This window comes from Acanthaster planci, linkage group LG10 (assembly GCF_054643075.1).
Source record: "Acanthaster planci isolate LZ-2023a linkage group LG10, COTS_SCS, whole genome shotgun sequence".
NCBI lineage: Eukaryota > Metazoa > Echinodermata > Asteroidea > Valvatida > Acanthasteridae > Acanthaster > Acanthaster planci.
Window position 1 is genome coordinate 5,758,017 of NC_141786.1, and position 18,283 is coordinate 5,776,299.

Below are 18,283 nucleotides of genomic sequence, written 5' to 3' on the forward strand. Positions count from 1 at the left end.
ATCATATCATTGAATGATTAGTATTGGTAATTATTGACTGTGGAATTGATTAGCTTTATTTACTTATTCTTTGTTCATTTTTCGTATTCTTATTTTTTATTTCAAACTTAGGTTATTGTTTACTGGCATACAAAGTAAGTGTCTCGTCTGTCTAGTGTTTGTGTTTTAAGTGTAGTAATTCATTAATAATAACCATGAATTGATTTTAGGGCAAAAATCATAAGCTTTGCTTTTTAGTGGGTACCTCCGCGGCTTTCCCCCGGTATCAAATATATTGTTTGAAATTGAGATCGTATGTAGGCAAAACTGTGGAAATAAATTAACATGAACGACAGACATTCAGCTATCAACTTCAATGACATTCAAATAACGCACTGCTGCAAAAACATTTAATTTCAAAGGGGTTTTTATTTACCTCATTTTCTTCATCGCGGTAACCTCTTATGTGATCAAATAAATTTTCTCTTTTTTTAAAGGTCGCCATGACCACTTTCAGATTATTAACACAAAATAAGAAGAAGAGGATGGAGTTGCATTTCTCTGAAGTATCTTTGCTTAGAAACTCTTTCAAAAGAGCACAGCAGAAGTACTGCTGTTTTACAAAACGATGGTGATAACTAACCTGCGCGTATACTGAGGATTAATAGTTATTGCATTGGGTTATGATATCCTCCCCAATTCCGTCTTTTCCTCTCTTTCTTACATAGTTAAGGCCGAATCGTCATAGATCTCCATGAAGATCCTTAAACCATCCTTGGTCCTCTTCCAGATGAAAAAAGCCCTGTGAAGAGTCAGCAACATTTTCTTTTACCAAAACATCATGAAACCTTGCTTAGGGAACTTGTACCACAGTCAAAAGTTTGAAACTGATGGCTTGTATGATTACAACACTCGTCACGGTGTGACGTAAAAACACTGGGCCCCAAGATGACCTGAGGCTGTAATCCTGGAATAATGATTCGTCAGAGGCATGGATTCCAACAGACTAACTTACGGACGCTGGTCTTCCATGATGGCAAATGTGATCTGCACTTTTTGGCCCAAGGCAGTGACCCCTTATATCAACCTAAAGCAAGGCGCATGCATCACTGATTGGTCCAAGACTTCAACACTTGCTAATGAGTGTTATGCACCGATTTTTCATGATGGTTGAACTAATTAAATTTCATTGCAAGGCCGAACAATACCTCCCCACTGCCTGACGTAATAAAGGGAATTGTCTATGTCAAGACTAGATTATAAAACCATCCTTTATGGCACTAGCAAATGGCTGAAACATTGTTTTAAATGTTCAGGTGGATTATACGCTTATTAAAAAATCAACTTACGGTCCACCGTAAACGAAGTTTCCTTCAGGGTCGTTGCATGTGCCGTGGACGTGTTGGAAGACAAAATTAGCCTCCTTACCCAAGGTCGTAACAGCCAGCGTAGTCACGTTTATGCTGCCAATGCCCTCTAGGGAGGTCAGCGTCAACTGGATCGCTACGGAATGAACAACATTAGCATCCTCATGGAGTTAATTAACACTCAAGTGCTCCAAATATTTCTAGCAGTTGTAACAGTAGTTATATATGGATTCACTGACGCTACTTATAAGTAATACATTCATTAAATTAATTAATTAAGATGGCAGTGTGTCATTTTGTGCAACTGTGCGGCACATTGTCCAAATTATGGCCAAATCATATTTTTATACAAAGGACTCATAAATCACATTCTCCCGCTAGCTTTCTGAGTAAAATCGGGCAAGCCTGTGTGTGTCATTTTGCGTAGTCAGTCGCAGAACTGGTTTTCCACATGGCCAGAATCAGATTCCGGAGGTGGGGCCGGGGGCGGCTGGAGGTAAGTAAACTATCTGCTGGGCGCCAGCCAGAAGGCCCCAGACACGCTGACAATGATAAGAAGCGCTGACTCAGTGGACTGGTCCACTTTTACAAGAGGGGAGACGGTATTATTCTTCATGTATTTTAGATTTTCGGAAGTGATGGGAAAATCTTTGGCAGGATATTTCCCTTTTAGGTCAGGTGATTTTCAGTTTGTATAAATTAATAAACTAGCAAATATTTTCCACAGCCCATTTTCTAAGTTGGATTTTTAAAGAAGAAACTGGACGAAAAAAGGATATTACAAATTCTTTACAAATCTTTACACGTTATTACTTTTTAACACGTTATAAGGGTTCCGGAAGCCCGCCATCAGGGGTCAACTTTCAGGCTCTATTTATAATTTCCACGTAATTTCCCAAAAACTATTAATGGAATATTTTCTCACAGCCTGCGGCCTTGTGTTTTTCATATAGAGTTTCAGCGAAGTTGGGTCTTGCAATTGGCCTCTGAACTAGTGAGTGATATTCAGACTCCATTAAATACGGACCCAAACCGCTGGGGCATGGGGGTATGGAGTCAATATATGAATAAGATATACGACCTCACCTTCGAGTCCTTTCGTGAAATCCCCATCATAGCCTATCAACGTGATCTCCGGATGATACAAGTTGATGATGGCACCACAGTTGCCGTCCCTGACGTGTTTGGCGTAGAGGTGGAACAAGTAGTCAACCTCGGCTCTCACCTCTGAATGAAAAACAGAATCATACGAAATAACAATAGTAAATGATGAGCCTGATTCTGAGGGGCTCATGTGATTTAATATTGTTAATGTTGATAGCACAGTTGTGTTAATTGCACGTTGTTACCTGACTAGTGGCTAGAAATCAGCCGTAAAGCTCTTCTGAGGAAAATATTGATTAGCAGGATCGAAACAAATTGGCTGCAAACAGGTTCCAATGTGCTTCAATAACTGGACAACTTTGACAGATCATTGATCTTTGCTACCAGTTGAGAGCAAATGGCAAAGTTACTCGAACAATCAAAACCCAATGAGGTGGGTGTGGGTAGCCTTTAAGTTCAGGCTATTGTTCTGCTTTTCCAGAAAAAAAAACTTTCAGAAGCACTTCATTTTAGGCGTACGCTATTGGAATACCGAACAGGCCCAAAAGCACGAGAATATGAACGACACCTTCGGGAGTCCTGCCTCTCTCCTCAGCCTCAGCTTTTGCTTTGATCATCGCCTCCACTCGCTCAGTGGTCCACTCGTCTACGGGGACGAAATTCTCGGCCTTGTTGACTGGAGAATGAATCAGGAAATGAAAGCTGTGAATTGAAAGGGCGAACAAGGGATTCTGGACCCACGAGGGCCAACTGTGGCATCACGTCCATCCGTTTACTAGTCTGGAGTAGTAGGGCACCTACAGCGTTGTATTGCCTTACCTAACCTTGCCCAAAGAGTGGTTTTCGTTTTGTTTTAGTTTCTGAAGAACAAATAAAGGTGTAAAAGGAATATACACCTACCCCTTATCTCTGATATAGCCGAATATCCTAGTCCTCTGTAGCAGAACCAGTGGGAGGGGACATAAAACTATGAGCGACTTTGGAGCCCCTCCCACGGCAAATCCTGCGTGCACCGCTACCCTAATTGTACTGTTGGAATAGGATTTACCAAAAAAAAAATCCAGAATGCACATTTGTCTTGCAGTTATTCTTGTTTGTAATGTTTCAATGTATCACTATTTTAAGGATTATTTTGCAGCTATTTTTGGTTTTAGATTTACACATACATATTCATACGCAAATTTTTGATTTCATCCAAGGAAAAAAGCTTATTGTTACATTGTTTTTGTACACACAAGAACCTCTGGGTAACGTAAAGAATCAATGCAACATACCAACATTGTCTTGGGCCGATGCAAAGACCAAGCCGCAAATGAACAAAGCACACAAACAAACAATACGAAACATGGTGCATGGGATACACAATGCCTTCAACTGGAGTAGTCGAGATCCGTTGACTCTCACTCGCCAACGACAGCACAGCAAGTAGATGGCAAGGGGTTTTGCGCATTTGTAAAATGCAACACCAATTTATGTGCACGTACCCTACACGAAGCCAAGGACAAGCAGGTCAAAGTTCCTTATGGACCCTTGATTCGAGGATTGACAATGATTAAACAGGTTTCTTTGTTGTTTTTCCTGCTTATTATTTGATGGCCTTTATCCATTATCTCAAAGATACCATAAATCTCTGTCAAGAGTTTTAAGCTGAACTCATGGTCAGAAGACAGTAGTGATTCAAATTGAACGATTTATGTTTAAATGATATCCTTAGAAGTCTCATAGTCTTGCTTGAAACTACCACCTGTAGTATACTTTCATTTCAATGAATACTGTCCCCACATACATTTAGGATACGCGCAAAAACAACAAACATTCATGTTAATTTGCCTTTTGAGCGTCAGCATTAGGTGATTTCAACGGAGAATATCGGTACTCTACCGCTCTCCAAAGTCATGTCAGAATTCAGTTGCAAAAATCACGAAATGAAGTCAGAAGGTTGTTGGAATGTTACCAGTTAAAAATGTGAATTCAAATTGGATAGGAGTTGGCGAATTGAGTTAAGGCCTCCTTAATTTATTGGTTTGTTTCTGGTGTAATAAGTAGGAACACAGTGCCTTGACCAATCGACTCCACGGCAGCAGGTAGCTTATACAAGGTTTTATTTTTTCAATTATTGATCTAAGAGCCCATACCCACTGTTGTCAGTGCAACGATCGCAGGTCTTTTATCAACTTTGCCGAGGACAGTGATGTTGATTTAATATATTGCGATCAACGACCGAATAATTCAAGGGGGCCGGTTTTAGTGTAAAAAGGTTCAGAGCATCCGTGCTTTGCTAGCACATATATCAGAAAAAGAAAATAACATGAAGCTTTATTCTTTGTTAAGTTGCTGAAATTTGTACAAGGTACAAAGCAAGATCAGTTTGTCGATTTTGCGGGTACTCTGCGTGATCTGTTCACGCAGTATGACACTTTGAATTTCAAATTGTGAGTAAGCTGGGGGAGTAACAGTGGTGGCAATAACCAAGTTATCTCCATCCAAACCGCTGCTATCCTTCTGTCCAATTTCATTTGGCCGCCATATTGAATGTCTGTGTGGCTGCCACCTTACGTATACCTTGACTTGTAATTTATATTCCACCTTACAAGCAGTTCCGAACGCAAAAATGGTGGTAATACTCATGTCGATGGCAAATTTGCAAGTATTCCAATTGGTGCAAAATCTCAAATGCCACCACCCTGGGCGTTTAAAAATGTTAGACACTCTTGTTTTACTATACCAAAATATCATTGGAATGAGGGGATATGTGGCATTAAGGTGCTACTGTTCACTTTGATGTAAAGTTAACACAATTTTCACAAACTTGAACAGAATTCTGGTCGCGTTTATTTTGATACACACTGTATGTGTGCAGTCTTTGCCCTTAATGAGCTTTTTCTTCTGGAGTTATTTTGGGAATAAATAGCCCGGTTCTTTACACGATTTTGTGTTTGTTCGAATCAGTTTTATTATGGCATGTTTACAAAAGCGTATTTCATGACATTTCATGATCACTCCCTGTGATGAATTAGCGCATTTTGTTCCTAATGAACTCAGCTTTCCTGTAGTAGTGAACAGTTTGTTGGCCAGTCTTAGCCAAATTCGTACCACGCCTTTGAAAACTGGTGTATAGGGTGGAAGAGAATAAAATTACAAACTTTGCATGGATAACGGAAGAGTGTTTCAACATTTCAAAAGGTTATTTACGATGACAAAAGTAGGTCTAATATCAGGTATTTTTCTATTTTCATTTCCTTGTCAAAGCAATAATTGGATTTAATTGCAAGTAAAAAAAGTACAAGTATTGCTGGGATATAACTGGCCCCACTTGTCCGGCTAAGATGTAGGCAGTACTCGGGTATTTTTGGAATGTTTTCTTTTATTCGACTTGGCGGCGACCATCACTGAACACTTTGAAGTGTCTGAGTTGCAACTCCTTCGATGTCCTTCCTCTATGGTTGCACGAAGAGGCTGGATGCTTTCGTGGCCAATTTGTCCCAGCGTTGTCTGAAAGTTTTTTTGAACTTGATCGCCCTGCGGGGTCTTGGTAGCCAGACAGATGTGATTAGGTATGTTGGGGGTTTCCCTCATGATTGACTAGGAGAGGACACGTATTTGGTGTGATAATTTATAAGTAATCGGGCAGATGTCACGTTGTTGACGTTTTCTGCCAGAGTTTTAACTAGTTTGTAATTACAGTCCTGGAGTCAGTGTCGTTCTGGTGATGGCTTGCTTGGAATGGCTTTATCCAGTGATAGTAGAGGAGAATCCTCGGATTCGTTCTCCGATAGTGGCACTGGTACTGGCTGGCCGCACTGTAGTGGCGAGCCGACTGGGGGAGGCAATTTGGATTTTGGACGCTTGTTGCTGAGGCATGTAGTTGTTTTGTTTTTAATGGCGCTTTCAGCATCTCAGGCTATTTGCGCCAATAACTGTACGTTTATTCGTACACTTTATTAATCAGCATCACATTACGGAGTTAGGAAGAAGTAACCGGGAGGAGTACCCGGAGAAAACCTGCGAGAGGGAGTATGGACTGGAAACCAAGTGCTCTTAAAGCCTTGGCCAAGCCAGGACTCGAACCCGGGCCTCATTGGTGCAAAGCGAGAAAAGAACCTCTACGCTAGCCCTTTCCCCCGATGCGTTGCAGCCCTGCTCAGGTGGTTATAAAATGTTCTGCTGACGTTGTATGGGTCATTCTGAGTGGGGACATGCAATGTATTGGGGTTTCCATAAATTCATGAGCTTGTAAACAATTTAAAAAGATATTTTTTCAAGGAGGCAGTTTTTTCTTTTCGTTTCAGGAGTAAATGGACAAGAAATTCCATAGTTTTGCGCGATTGCATTCCTACTGAAGAATTCGAGAATAGCGCCCTCAGGGCTCAACTAGCTGTCTGGTTATATTAAATTAATATAGTTTCAAAGTGTATCAAACAATTGTGGACGCCGTACACCATCATGTGTATTCCCATCTGAACCACAGTCTGCTCGACAATAGTCTCCGTTGGACCCTTGTATCACTTTCCAGAGTGTATTTAAACTTGACCTCTCTAACTATTATTTACAGTATCATTTGAGATACCAATCCCCTGTCAGATTTCGAGCTGTGCATGATGCTAAAAATCAACAGCTCACGTTACGGAAATAGACCGGGTGCCTACAAAAACCTTGCAAATTCGGCTTAAAGCTCATTGTATTACGCAAAAAGATAATATACTGCGTGATTCTATGTACTTCTTATGTTGATTTTGCTTGTGCTCGGGTGGGCTATTGTCTGGATCTGGATCGATTGAAGGAATCCGTTACCAGTGGCGTTAATTTGTGCCAGAAATGGGGGATGGGTGATATGGGGAAATATACGGGGGTGACTAGGCCCAGCCATGGAATTTGAAAAACGAGTTGGGGAAGATACCATATGCATGAGGCGAATTTCTCTTTAAAAATCTGGCCCTCTCTGCAACTAGGATTCCAAGGTTAATTTAGGGAAGGTGTCCTTATCTACCATCCATTACCCCACCCATCAACACACTGCAGGTGGCCAGTCCGACTTTCTGCCGGATCTACTCTTCCAAAACGACAACGCGCCACCAATGTGTGCACTGTCCTATATCATCCGTACACACAATCGAACATTTATTGTGCATTTTGTGTGTGCACTGTGGTTGGGCTTACATTTACTGCACAGCAATGCACAGTGCATTGAGTACGTGTACGTGGCACTAGTCTGAAGTCAATATATTTTTATTTGTCTTGCTGGGGAAACCCGACTGGAAAAATTCGAAATTGTGGCATAAATTAAAGGAAGCTTTAAGTTTTGAAGTGTAGTCTCCTCTCATAGAAAAGTACATATTGACTAAATGAAATGAATAGAAAAACAAAACACACAAAATAGCTAGAAGGCAACCTAATGGAGGCCGTTTTTATAAGGTGGTGCACAGATTTTAAAGAACAAATTTTGAGGACAGAGCATAGTAGTTTTATATCAGTAAATTATTTTTTCAGTGGATCCCAGATTTTTACAAATAAAAAGCATTATTTTCCATTTTTGAAGCTGAAAGGTCGACTGGTCTGAGTATCAACTAGGAATGTTTTTCTTCCTCCATGAATAGACAAAACTTCAATATGGTTGCCTGAAATAGACATCATTTTGTTGAAGAAGCGTTCTGACAGCGAAAGTTAATGCGTACCTTCATGTGCCTTCTAAATGATGGAGCAGAAATCTGACGGCGATGTTTAGTGCACACTTTGATCGGCTCTCCAAATATGGGGCAGAATTCCGAAGTTAAGTGCATGCTATGATTCGCCCTCCCGATAAGGGGGCAGAATTCCAACAACGCAGTTTAATGCGTACTATGATCCGCGCCCTCCAAATAAGGGGGGAGGGCAGAATTCCGACAACGAAGTATAGTGTGTACTATGATCCACTCTCCCAATATGGGGACAGAATTCCGACAATGAAGTTTAGATGCTCTTATGATCCGCGCCTTCCCAATAAGGGGGCAGAATTCTGACAACGAAGTTTAGTGCGTAAACGATCCGATTTCTTAATACGGAGGCGGAATTCCGACAACGGAGTTACTTTACATGTACTTTGATCCTTCATTCACGTAGCCAATGTATTTTACGTCAGCGCCATCTACGTCCGCGAGAAAATATAGTCCTACTTCAACTTCGTGACCAATGACCTATAAGATTCATTGGGGATTTGTGAACGATTTAAGTCTGAATGTGAACACAAGGCGATTGAGCATCAATTTTTTGTATACTTTAGTTTATTTTATGATATATCACGTGAAACACCTTCTATGGCAGAGTGTTATTCATGCACTTGTAAGGCGGCTTTCACGCATGCATACTGAGTAATTTGTGGCCCACACACAAAGGACTCCACAACTCAAAGATTTAACGTAAATCGGGTGTTTGAGCACCGATTTGAGTGATCAAAAGTGGAAAATGTGATTTCATATCTATCAAAATGGAATACTACTCTGGTTTTTAGCATAGTATGAAACTGGACGGTGTTGAGAAAAATACAGGCAAAGCCCTCTTGCCACCTAGTCAAGCCAAGGTCAAGCCCCGTCTGCGGTTTTGTGTCAAGCTTGTAACAAAATCTCCCGAGGGCGATAACAGTAGCTGTTATGAGATCCTAAAATCCTGGTACGACCTGCCAGGAAATCCGAGTTAAATTAGAATTCACGGCATGACTCTTTTCAGATGTCTGTACATTATGATATGCACAACAATCGTGGAAAATCATCATTATTATTTTCCCCTTTGTGTGGGATATTAAATGTACTTTAGGTATTGGAAAGTCTGAAAAAAAATCTTCACAATCCGCTATCAAAGAGAATCCCCAACGGTAGAAGAAAATAAGAAATCTGGCGGTATTATGTTTACTTGGATCCCTATACCACATAAATCCGGACTCAGCAATAATTTTGGTAAAAACCTCACTTTTGAGACCAGTTTCTGCCGAACACCGTGGCTAGCTTTCGTGAAAGGAGCGTTTCGTCACTGCTCCCATTTACATCTCATGAATACGGATAATGTCCATGTAGCACCGTGGAAACGGTTCTCTAGCTGATGCATGTACGCACTGAGGCAGCGCCATCACTTCATACACATAATTACACGTAGTAAAGTAACGCGTGTGTAGTTAGTTACACTGTCCGAGGCGCACAGCTTTACTGCTTCGAACCCATCGTGCAACCGGTGCACGTTTGATAAATACGGCTTGCTAAGTTCAGAGTGAAAGGCAAATGTTTTGTTGTTGTTGTTGTTGTTTTTTTTGTTATTTAATTTTATTCCCAAAAAGGGTGTCAGGCTAGGCCGTGCAGCTCAGGCGTGCAGGCCTTGGTGCGAAAACATACCCACGACACACAAGTCCTTCGATGTCGTGGCGTTTTTCGTTTCCACGTACCGTGCGTATTTCTGGGTGGCACCACCAACGGTACAAACGTGAACAGTTAAAATTAAATACAGAATTGGTCCATATTTTTATCGCACTACTTCTAATTAAAAGGAAGACACAGAACCACTTCACATATATAGCTTATTACTTAGATACCACGTGGTTATATTAAATTGTAAAGCCCATTTTTTCACGACTTTGGGGTTGTTCTTTGATATTTAACTCATCACAGAAAAGTGCTGACGTATGACTTAATAGCCCATCCTCCCACCTCAAAAACTGTGGGGGAGGGGGTATATATCCCCGTCTCCGGGGATTTACGCCCGTGCGATTAACAAATCCATCCCTGATCGATCATTATTTGATAATTACTGGTCTTTCCGGCCAATTTTGGCAAAAAATCGCTAATTTTCGTTAACATGATCATACGGACTCACCTGGCGAGGCTGCTCTAGAGACCGTGTAAAAAACATTCATACCGCGTCCCAGGTTGGTTAATTAATTAAGACGCCCTATAAATGTTCCTTGCTAACCCTTGGTGGTATATCCCACACAACATATACCCGACGATGATCTGAGACTTGAGGAACGGGACTCTAATCGAACTTGTTAACAATTTTTGAGGCATGAGACAGATTTGGTGATGATTAAACAATTGTTATGAATCATTGATCCTTCCTAGGAAGTCCTTTCGCCTTGATGTTGAGGATATTCATCTGCATGTCGAATAAGGTCTGCAGAGTGAGCGTTCACACTAACCTGAAGTCGGACAAGAGGAGTCACGTCGCCAAAACGACCTTTTTTTGTTTTTGGTTGTGTTTGTTTTTTGGGTGTGCTTGTTCATTTTTGGCGGAATTTGGCCATGCAGGAAAACTTGTGATAGTAAACGCAACAACCATTTACCTTTAGGCTGGACTTGATGGCAAAGGCAGTAAGGCTGCATATATATCGCTTCCAGGCTTTCATGTACTCCGTTAAGTGGCCGGCAGCTTGTTGTAAACATCTTTTATGTCGTTAATTGGAGATTTGGAAAGCATATGCCGCCTGAGCTGGCGACAATCTTTCGGGTGGTTGAGAAATCACGATATCCCGAGGCTTGGGCATTTTCATCATAAAAAGTAACCTATTCACAGCAACTCTTTCCCATACGGTGAATACCTGAGGCATAATCTCTTGTACCTTCGCCGTACAAGCTAGGCATACTGGTGAGAGGCAGCAGATGGCAGACAAGAGCTTATTTGTGACAAGCACGTTTGCCTTGTACAATTCGCAATTTACATAATTTTGACCTAGATAAATCTTCTGCATCAGCTGGCAACTAGCCGCCGCCTTATGGAAAACAAATGTCTGGATTCTTGTGTATTTCCATTGAAAAGGTTTACCTCCACATTTTGGAAAACACTGAATTAACACAGTAACAAAATTTAGGTTGCAATATACTGCATAATAATTCCTTTCCCTTCTTCATTTTCATTCAGGATTTAATGGATTTTATTGTCCATACAAGTTTTTTTTTTCGGAGTGATCACTTTGTGCACGTGGGAGGTGTCATCTAGAAATGGAGAGTGCTTTCGTTGAAATCATTGTTGAGGCGTGGTTTCTGAATCAATTTGAAGTTTCAGTTTGAGATTGGATCTGACTCGGGGTATACCAATTTTACCATTAAGTTAAACAACATAAGGCGATCTCGGTATCGATTTAGCCACACGTCAGGCCTCATTTCAGTCTGTCGAGATACCATCCTGTCAGTTGTTGGATCAGCTGTACATCAACACTCACAAAACGGACAGTTCAATTGAACGCCTGTGAAATTTCTGGAGCGGTAAGGCTATCGGAGAGGTCTCCACTTAGCACTGAAGCATTACTTCCCTAGAACAGTCAGGGGCCCTCGGGTTTACCTGTCTAGGGATAAAAATCAGTGACTCGAGGAGAGGCATTCAGATGCCAGCGAACTGCAAGCCAAGGACAACTGCCGAGTGATGGACGCACTCATCCCAGAGGTGACCTACGTTATCATTACGATGAAGGCAGATCGTTCAGTTTAAGTCTTCTTTCACTTACTACCGAGTAGGCTGATATTTATCAAGAAGACCTCTTTGGACACCGTATAAACGTTCCTCAGTGACCCTTTGCGGTATACCCCACATGATATACACCTGGCAATTATCTGAGCCTAGAGGAAGGGGACTAAAAAAGAACCCTTGAACATTTCTTGAGGCATGAGATGCACTTGTTGATGATTAAAGAATGGTTATAAATCTTTGATCCTTCCCACGAAGACCTTTAATCGCCTCGAATTAAGGACATTCATGTCGACTAAGGTTTGCGGAGTAAGCGTCCATACCAACCTGATCTCTGACAAAAGGAGTGGGATCGCCAGACTAAGTGGACGTGACGTGGCGCTGTACCGACATTTCAACAAGAACTTATTCGAGAGAGTCTGAAATTACGGCACAGGTCAAGCCCAACGTGGTATGCAACCACTTCACCTCGCGCACGACTGTCGATTTGTGGGTCTCTGACAATATAGAGGTCCATGTCCATGATATTGAGGTACACCTGTAATGTGTATTCAAAATATTGCTGGCTTTGAAAAATCGTTTCACTTTTTGAGTGATAATGAATGGTATTAAGCGTTGGGGGTCTGAAAAATTCTTCACAATCTGCTTGTATTGTTTTGCTAACCTAAATAGTGTGTGGGTGTGTGTGTCGAGGGGGACAATTCAATAGCCCATATTCCACCTCAGCAAGTGGATGGGGGCATATCTACTCTTCCATTCCCGCAGGATTACACGCGTGAACACATGCCGAAATGAGAACACGACTGCAAACTCAAAACAGCAAGAGCAGGTTTCACTCCCGCCCACTGCTAAAAATCAATGTCGAGAGTTAAAGGGAGCTTCGAAGTGGACTTTTACCCATCGCAACATTAACTGTTGTGTTAGCACTCCGGAAATACAGGGGTTTGGTAGTGTCAGCTAAGTGATACTTCTTTCATTTTGTTGCCACTCATATGCGACGTGCAGGGTATGTTGAGATGGTATATTATTCTGTTGACTACAAGGAAAGCACCCGAACGAAGCGGTTCTGAAACATGGACACAAAAGTGGTTTCTGCAAAGGTAAACGTCATATTTGAAGTTGCGTCGACTTGGTACGCAAAGCGCTGCCAAGCAATTTTTTGCCTAAAAACGAGAATTCTTTTACCTACATAGAACTCTCCAGCTCAGATACGAATGCTAAAAGAGAATGAAATATCACATATTTCCAAGATCGTTTTCCCTTTTAAGCCCTGATGAATGGAAAATAAGAAAAAAGAGGCTAATGGACGCACACTGATCAGCAAAATAACAGTGTTTGCCTCAGTGTGAAACGGCTTATATTTTTGTTTTGTTTGTGTTTTTATGTTCTTTTTCAGAAGAGGGAGTGTTTGCTATTCCTTTTTCTGCTTCAGTGTAGGTACAAGGGTAGCAGGAGATCCTCAAAGAATGATTACCAATGGATAGAATGATTACCAATGGATAGAATGATTACCAATGGATAGATTGATTACCAATGGATAAAATGATTACCAATGGATAGAGTGATTACTAATGGATAGAATGATTACCAATGGATAATATGTGACTGTGTAATCTTCAGGGGTTGATTATTTGAAGCTTCTACTCACGTAATATGCTTTGACCTAAGTATTCCCTATTCCTACTGATTCACTGAACCGAAAATTGCAGACATTTGAAAAGAATCTTGCGTAGTCCTAAGACAGGGGTCGATAGTATGCATCGATAGATAAGCCCCCTTTTTAACTGATATTCTCTCTATTTTGAACGTTCAGCATTATTGACAACCTAAAAACCACCCGATACCCTTATCAAGTGAAATAAAATATTCCACCCACATGTCTTTGGTTAGTGTTTTGGCAGATGACGAATAAAACTTTAATTTAAACATCTTTTATTTGGTTAATTGCAAATTCAAATCAGCTTTGTCTGAAAACATATGGTGCGTTAGCTGGCGACTTTGTCAATAGTTTTGTGGCAACGATCCGGACATCCTGACGCTTTGGCATCTCAAACACACACTGTTGGATTATAGTAGTTGAACAATAAATAATCACCAAAGGCATAAACTTGTATCGCCTCGCTGTGTAAACGGGAAGCTCCGATGAAAAAGGCATCCAATGGTAACCTTCTGTTTGTGGTAAATATGTTTTGCGTTGTAAATATTATTGGTAATTTTACATTAGCTTGTATTAGGAAAAAAAAGACTGCTGCGTCAGCTGGCGATCAGCCAACACTTTGCGAGGCAAAAATCTTGAATTCCCCCAAGGCTCACCAGAAAATATTTTATTTGCAGAGCACTGAATTAACAAAGTAACACTACCCCAATTCCTACTGAAATAAACCGCGGCTTTGTTTCTCTTTATTTCTAAGGGTCCTACCCGTATTTGCGTTTGGTGACTATTACAGATCTAAAGGCTCATCCATACTTGTCAATATTTTCAAAATAATGAAAGCTGGTCCCCTGAATAGTGGCATGGAATAAAAACAGGTCAAACTGACAAGAGTGAGTCATCAATTTTGGGCTGACATTTCTGGCTTTGAAGTGGGGGTGCTTATAAAATAAGAGTATTTTGTGTGCTCATAGAAGTCATTCAAATAGACAATCGCTTTTTCAATCAGTTCAGGCAATTTAGTTCTAGCTCGATCAGGATATGAAGCTTTAAACATCTCCATATTTCTGATCACCTCCCAATTTAAGATTGCAATCAAAGGTAGTCAAGGAATGTACAACCCAAAATTTCTCTGGGAATTTTAAAACACACTGGTTATGTGGAGCCTCCTGCCATAATGCTACTGATAGAAAAGCTACATGTTGAATCCATGCTTCTCGACGGTTAAATGCCCATTTTTGTCATCTGGATACGGTATTTCAGGCACTTGTGTAGGAGAGATTTGGATTTTGCACAATAAAAACATATGGAGAGCTCACATTTTTTCGACAACCGATGTAAATCAGTGGGATAGCGCTTTAGTGGCAAAGGATTTTATTCACTGAAATATACCCCGTGAGATCTAGCTAACGCGGTACGCGGAATGCTTGTTTTCCTACGCCTCTTTTTTTTTTCGAATTAATCGGCATGTGGTCATTAAATATGGCATAAGAGCCCTGTGGTGTCTTTGCAGAGTAAGGTGAAAGGTTACTTTGAGGTAAGCGGAAATCATTTCCTGGCAAGTAAGAAATCTGCCAATCTCCCAACTTTTATGAATTAGTTCATGAGACAGCATTCAGTTAAATCAGTATTAACAGCCGAATTTGCACTGTTTGCAGACAAAGGTCAATCTTCCCTAATTAGTCAGTGTGACTGTGCCTTTCGTGCGACATACAGACCGTCTGATTGTATAGGTTTTCCCGGCCTAATTCGCCATCTTCACAGTCAAATTCAGTATTGTTCCTTCCTCTTCCAACCTTTTCTTTTTCAGGTGGTTGCTCCCATGTTTCTTTTCCAACGGTGAAGCTTTCACGTTCGTTTACACTCGTCAAATAGTATACTGCAACAAATTCAATTTAGACCTCATTTCATGCAATTGAACATAACCATCATTCGAGCTTGTGCTTGGTGACTGGAAATAGAAATTCCTCCTGAATTTTACTTTTGTTTTCGGGTATGGGTAATCATGTTGGCATTTTGAGCCTTCACATTGGAAAACTTCAAGGTATGAGAAATTTACGGCAAATTAAGATGAGTAACGGTATAGAACAGAAAGGGAGATTACAAATATAGAACACGCTAAAAGTGTGTCCCATGTATTGATTTAAATGCAGATTACTATAAATCTCAAACAAATTACATATCAAGAATACATTGTTTTTACTCCAATACTGAATGCTCGTTTTCAAAAGTGTAGACAAGAAAGTGAACTCTCCCTGGACTTTTATCACAGAGTCTTAAAGAAAAGTCCTTGAGATACAGTTTACTTATTTGTAATCAGTGTTGTATTCGAGACCTTCATAAGACCGAACTAGACTAGCGCAAGAGCAACAAGACCTCTAGTCTTAATTCAAGCCACAGGCTATTCAAACGAATTGCAACAAAAGCATTCCTTTATTCTTGTTCACCATGTTACTTGTGACTTGTGTTGGGCATGGTCTTGTGTCTGGTTTTGTGATGGTCTCGACTACAGCACTGTTTGTAATTACTTTATTTTATACACACGAAACACCCTCTCTCCGTAGATGTGCACTAATATTATAATAAGATTTTTTTCGGATTCTCTTAAACAATGGCTTATTTTCTTTTTGTCACATTTTAAGTAATGTTTTGCTGTCATGTTTCCTTCTATTTTTCTCATCCCTTTTAGACATTTCCCGCTTTGTCCATTTGTGTAATTTTACCTCCCTGTTATTCATTTGTTTTGGAAAAATTCAAACAGAAAAAAATGTAACTCAGAATTAAACATTGATCAATCGTTGGTTTTTTTTTATAGAGATCTCTCTAACCGTGAACCAAACGTTGCCTTTCATGAAATATTTCGCATAGAACCCTCACGTAAACAGCATGGATAAAAACAGTTTCCCACTTTTCGTTTTTTTAATTTATTTATTTTTTGTTGTTGAATTAGGTTCAAAAGCTTTGTAATCATCCAGCTACTAATGTGCTTAAAGACTGCCAAGTCCCTTTAACCTAGCTCTAACGACTGTAGAGTAAAGCCTGTTCAAATACCAGTACATCCAACGCGCCCCATATGGCCTCCTACAGTAAGTTGATCTCTTTGTTGACAGATATGTACTGACAGGTCACAACTTTTTTGGTTTTGACTGGTATATTGTACTTTCACAACCAAAAAATGTTGTAGATAGAGAGAGGAGCCCGTGGTTGTATTATCAACTATAAAACAGCCGTACAGATTCATAAGTGCACTGAGCTACAAACATGACCAGGAAATTACCTGGATATATTTTTATCTAAGTGGATACTTGGTGTTATTTTGTGGGCGAGGCTGCTTGCAGTTTAAACTAGTCACAAAAACAGAAAATAGAACATTAAAACTTTAATAGCATTGCACAAATCTCACAAATGCTAGTCGACTCACGAATTCAAATTGAACGCCGACATTCATACTGCGCGAGTGTTCACGAGAATGTGAATGCAAATGTTACATTTCTCTACAAATTGCATGCTCACCATTCACTGTTTGAATAACAAGACTGCGCAATCGTATGCTCTTAGAATAAAACTGAATGATCAGTTTTGTTCTTTGAATGGTGATCTAGATCGTCAATCTATTTCGTGCTAATTTGAATGAAACTGTCGCTAATCCGTTTGCAAAGATGATGAATTCGGCCAAGAAAAAAGTTGTGTCTTGAAGCACATACAACATAACATTATTTACTTACATCAGCCGATGCACAGCAACGGCTGTAAAACTTACAATGGTTTCGCATCTTCACGTTTTCATCTGTTCCAACTAATTTACTAGTCAGTTACGGTTCTCGTGTAGAATTTATGTGCACTATTTACAGATTTTGTTTTTACAGGTGTTGCCTAGTGGTCAGCATGTACCGTCAGTTTCTGGAAATGAACAGAATGATTTTGTTTCCACAGTTTTCCCAACTATTTTAGCGAAACGTTTTCGCAGAGTAAGGAGTATTGAATGATCAGTAACCCCTAGGGACCCATATGGTCGCTATCAGTAACAGGAGCTCATTATTTACAGACATGTGCTGACAGGTCACGGCTCTTTGGGCTGTGAATGGTATTACTTCACTTCCACGGCGGCATAATGAAATGAGATCGGGGACTTGAGACATGTATTAGCTGCCACAAAACAGTCGTAGATGTTCAGGCATTATATCGACATCCGGGAATTCAATGTGAGGGGATTCGTTAAGAGTGGGGCGTTTCAACATTTGATTTCCAATCATTTTCCTTACCTCATTTTGCTAACGTGCGAGCACAACAGTAATTCCAGACTTAGGTAAAAATGAAAATAAACAACTGTTTTGAGGTATATGAAGTCAAAACAGGGAAGGGTATATGTATTTTCAGGGCAGTTGGAATTGTCTGTCACCTTTTGCAGTACATTGATCTGATAAAGGAATTAAAAAATGAAAACAAAAGTAAAGTGAGCTTTACTCGGACTGACAATGGTAACTAGATAGATCGGATAGACCTCTTGGTAGAAGAGCTAAATTTAGGGATTAATTTTATACCAGGCAAACGTCTCTTCTCGTGATCAAATTGTACTATTGCACAGCATGATACAATCTATCTGTTATTGCTTAAAGACCCCATCCCCCCACAGATAAATATTTGATGTGTTTACGGTACGTTTTCAATACCTCTACTGTAATGATTGACAGGTTGACAAAATATAATGTATGTTTTTTCAGTAACCACTAACAAACAAATAAACATAAATAAGTACGCAGGGATA

At 40.2% G+C, this 18,283-nt stretch overlaps 1 protein-coding gene across 1 annotated transcript; it reads right to left on the reverse strand.

Moving 5' to 3' along the window:
• Positions 1-388: 388 nt before the first annotated feature.
• LOC110980501 (uncharacterized) lies at positions 389-3,912 on the reverse strand. Its single transcript, XM_087142870.1, has 5 exons — positions 3,725-3,912; positions 3,019-3,126; positions 2,433-2,573; positions 1,329-1,482; positions 389-781 (listed from the first exon to the last, which is right to left on the reverse strand). Exons 1-5 carry the CDS (start codon positions 3,795-3,797, stop codon positions 700-702), a joined length of 558 nt encoding a protein of 185 aa, XP_086998996.1. The 5' UTR covers positions 3,798-3,912; the 3' UTR covers positions 389-699.
• Between the last annotated feature and the right edge of the window lie 14,371 nt (positions 3,913-18,283).

Excerpts from the sequence above, each read along its gene's own strand:
- LOC110980501 (XM_087142870.1), bottom strand. The coding sequence starts at position 3,797 with ATGTTTCGTATTGTTTGTTTGTGTGCTTTGTTCATTTGCGGCTTGGTC. Across the intron at positions 1,483-2,432 it reads TTTCACGAAAGGACTCGAAG|CGATCCAGTTGACGCTGACC; the intron begins GTGAGGTCGTAT and ends TTCATTCCGTAG. Across the intron at positions 782-1,328 it reads AACTTCGTTTACGGTGGACC|GGCTTTTTTCATCTGGAAGA; the intron begins GTAAGTTGATTT and ends GACTCTTCACAG.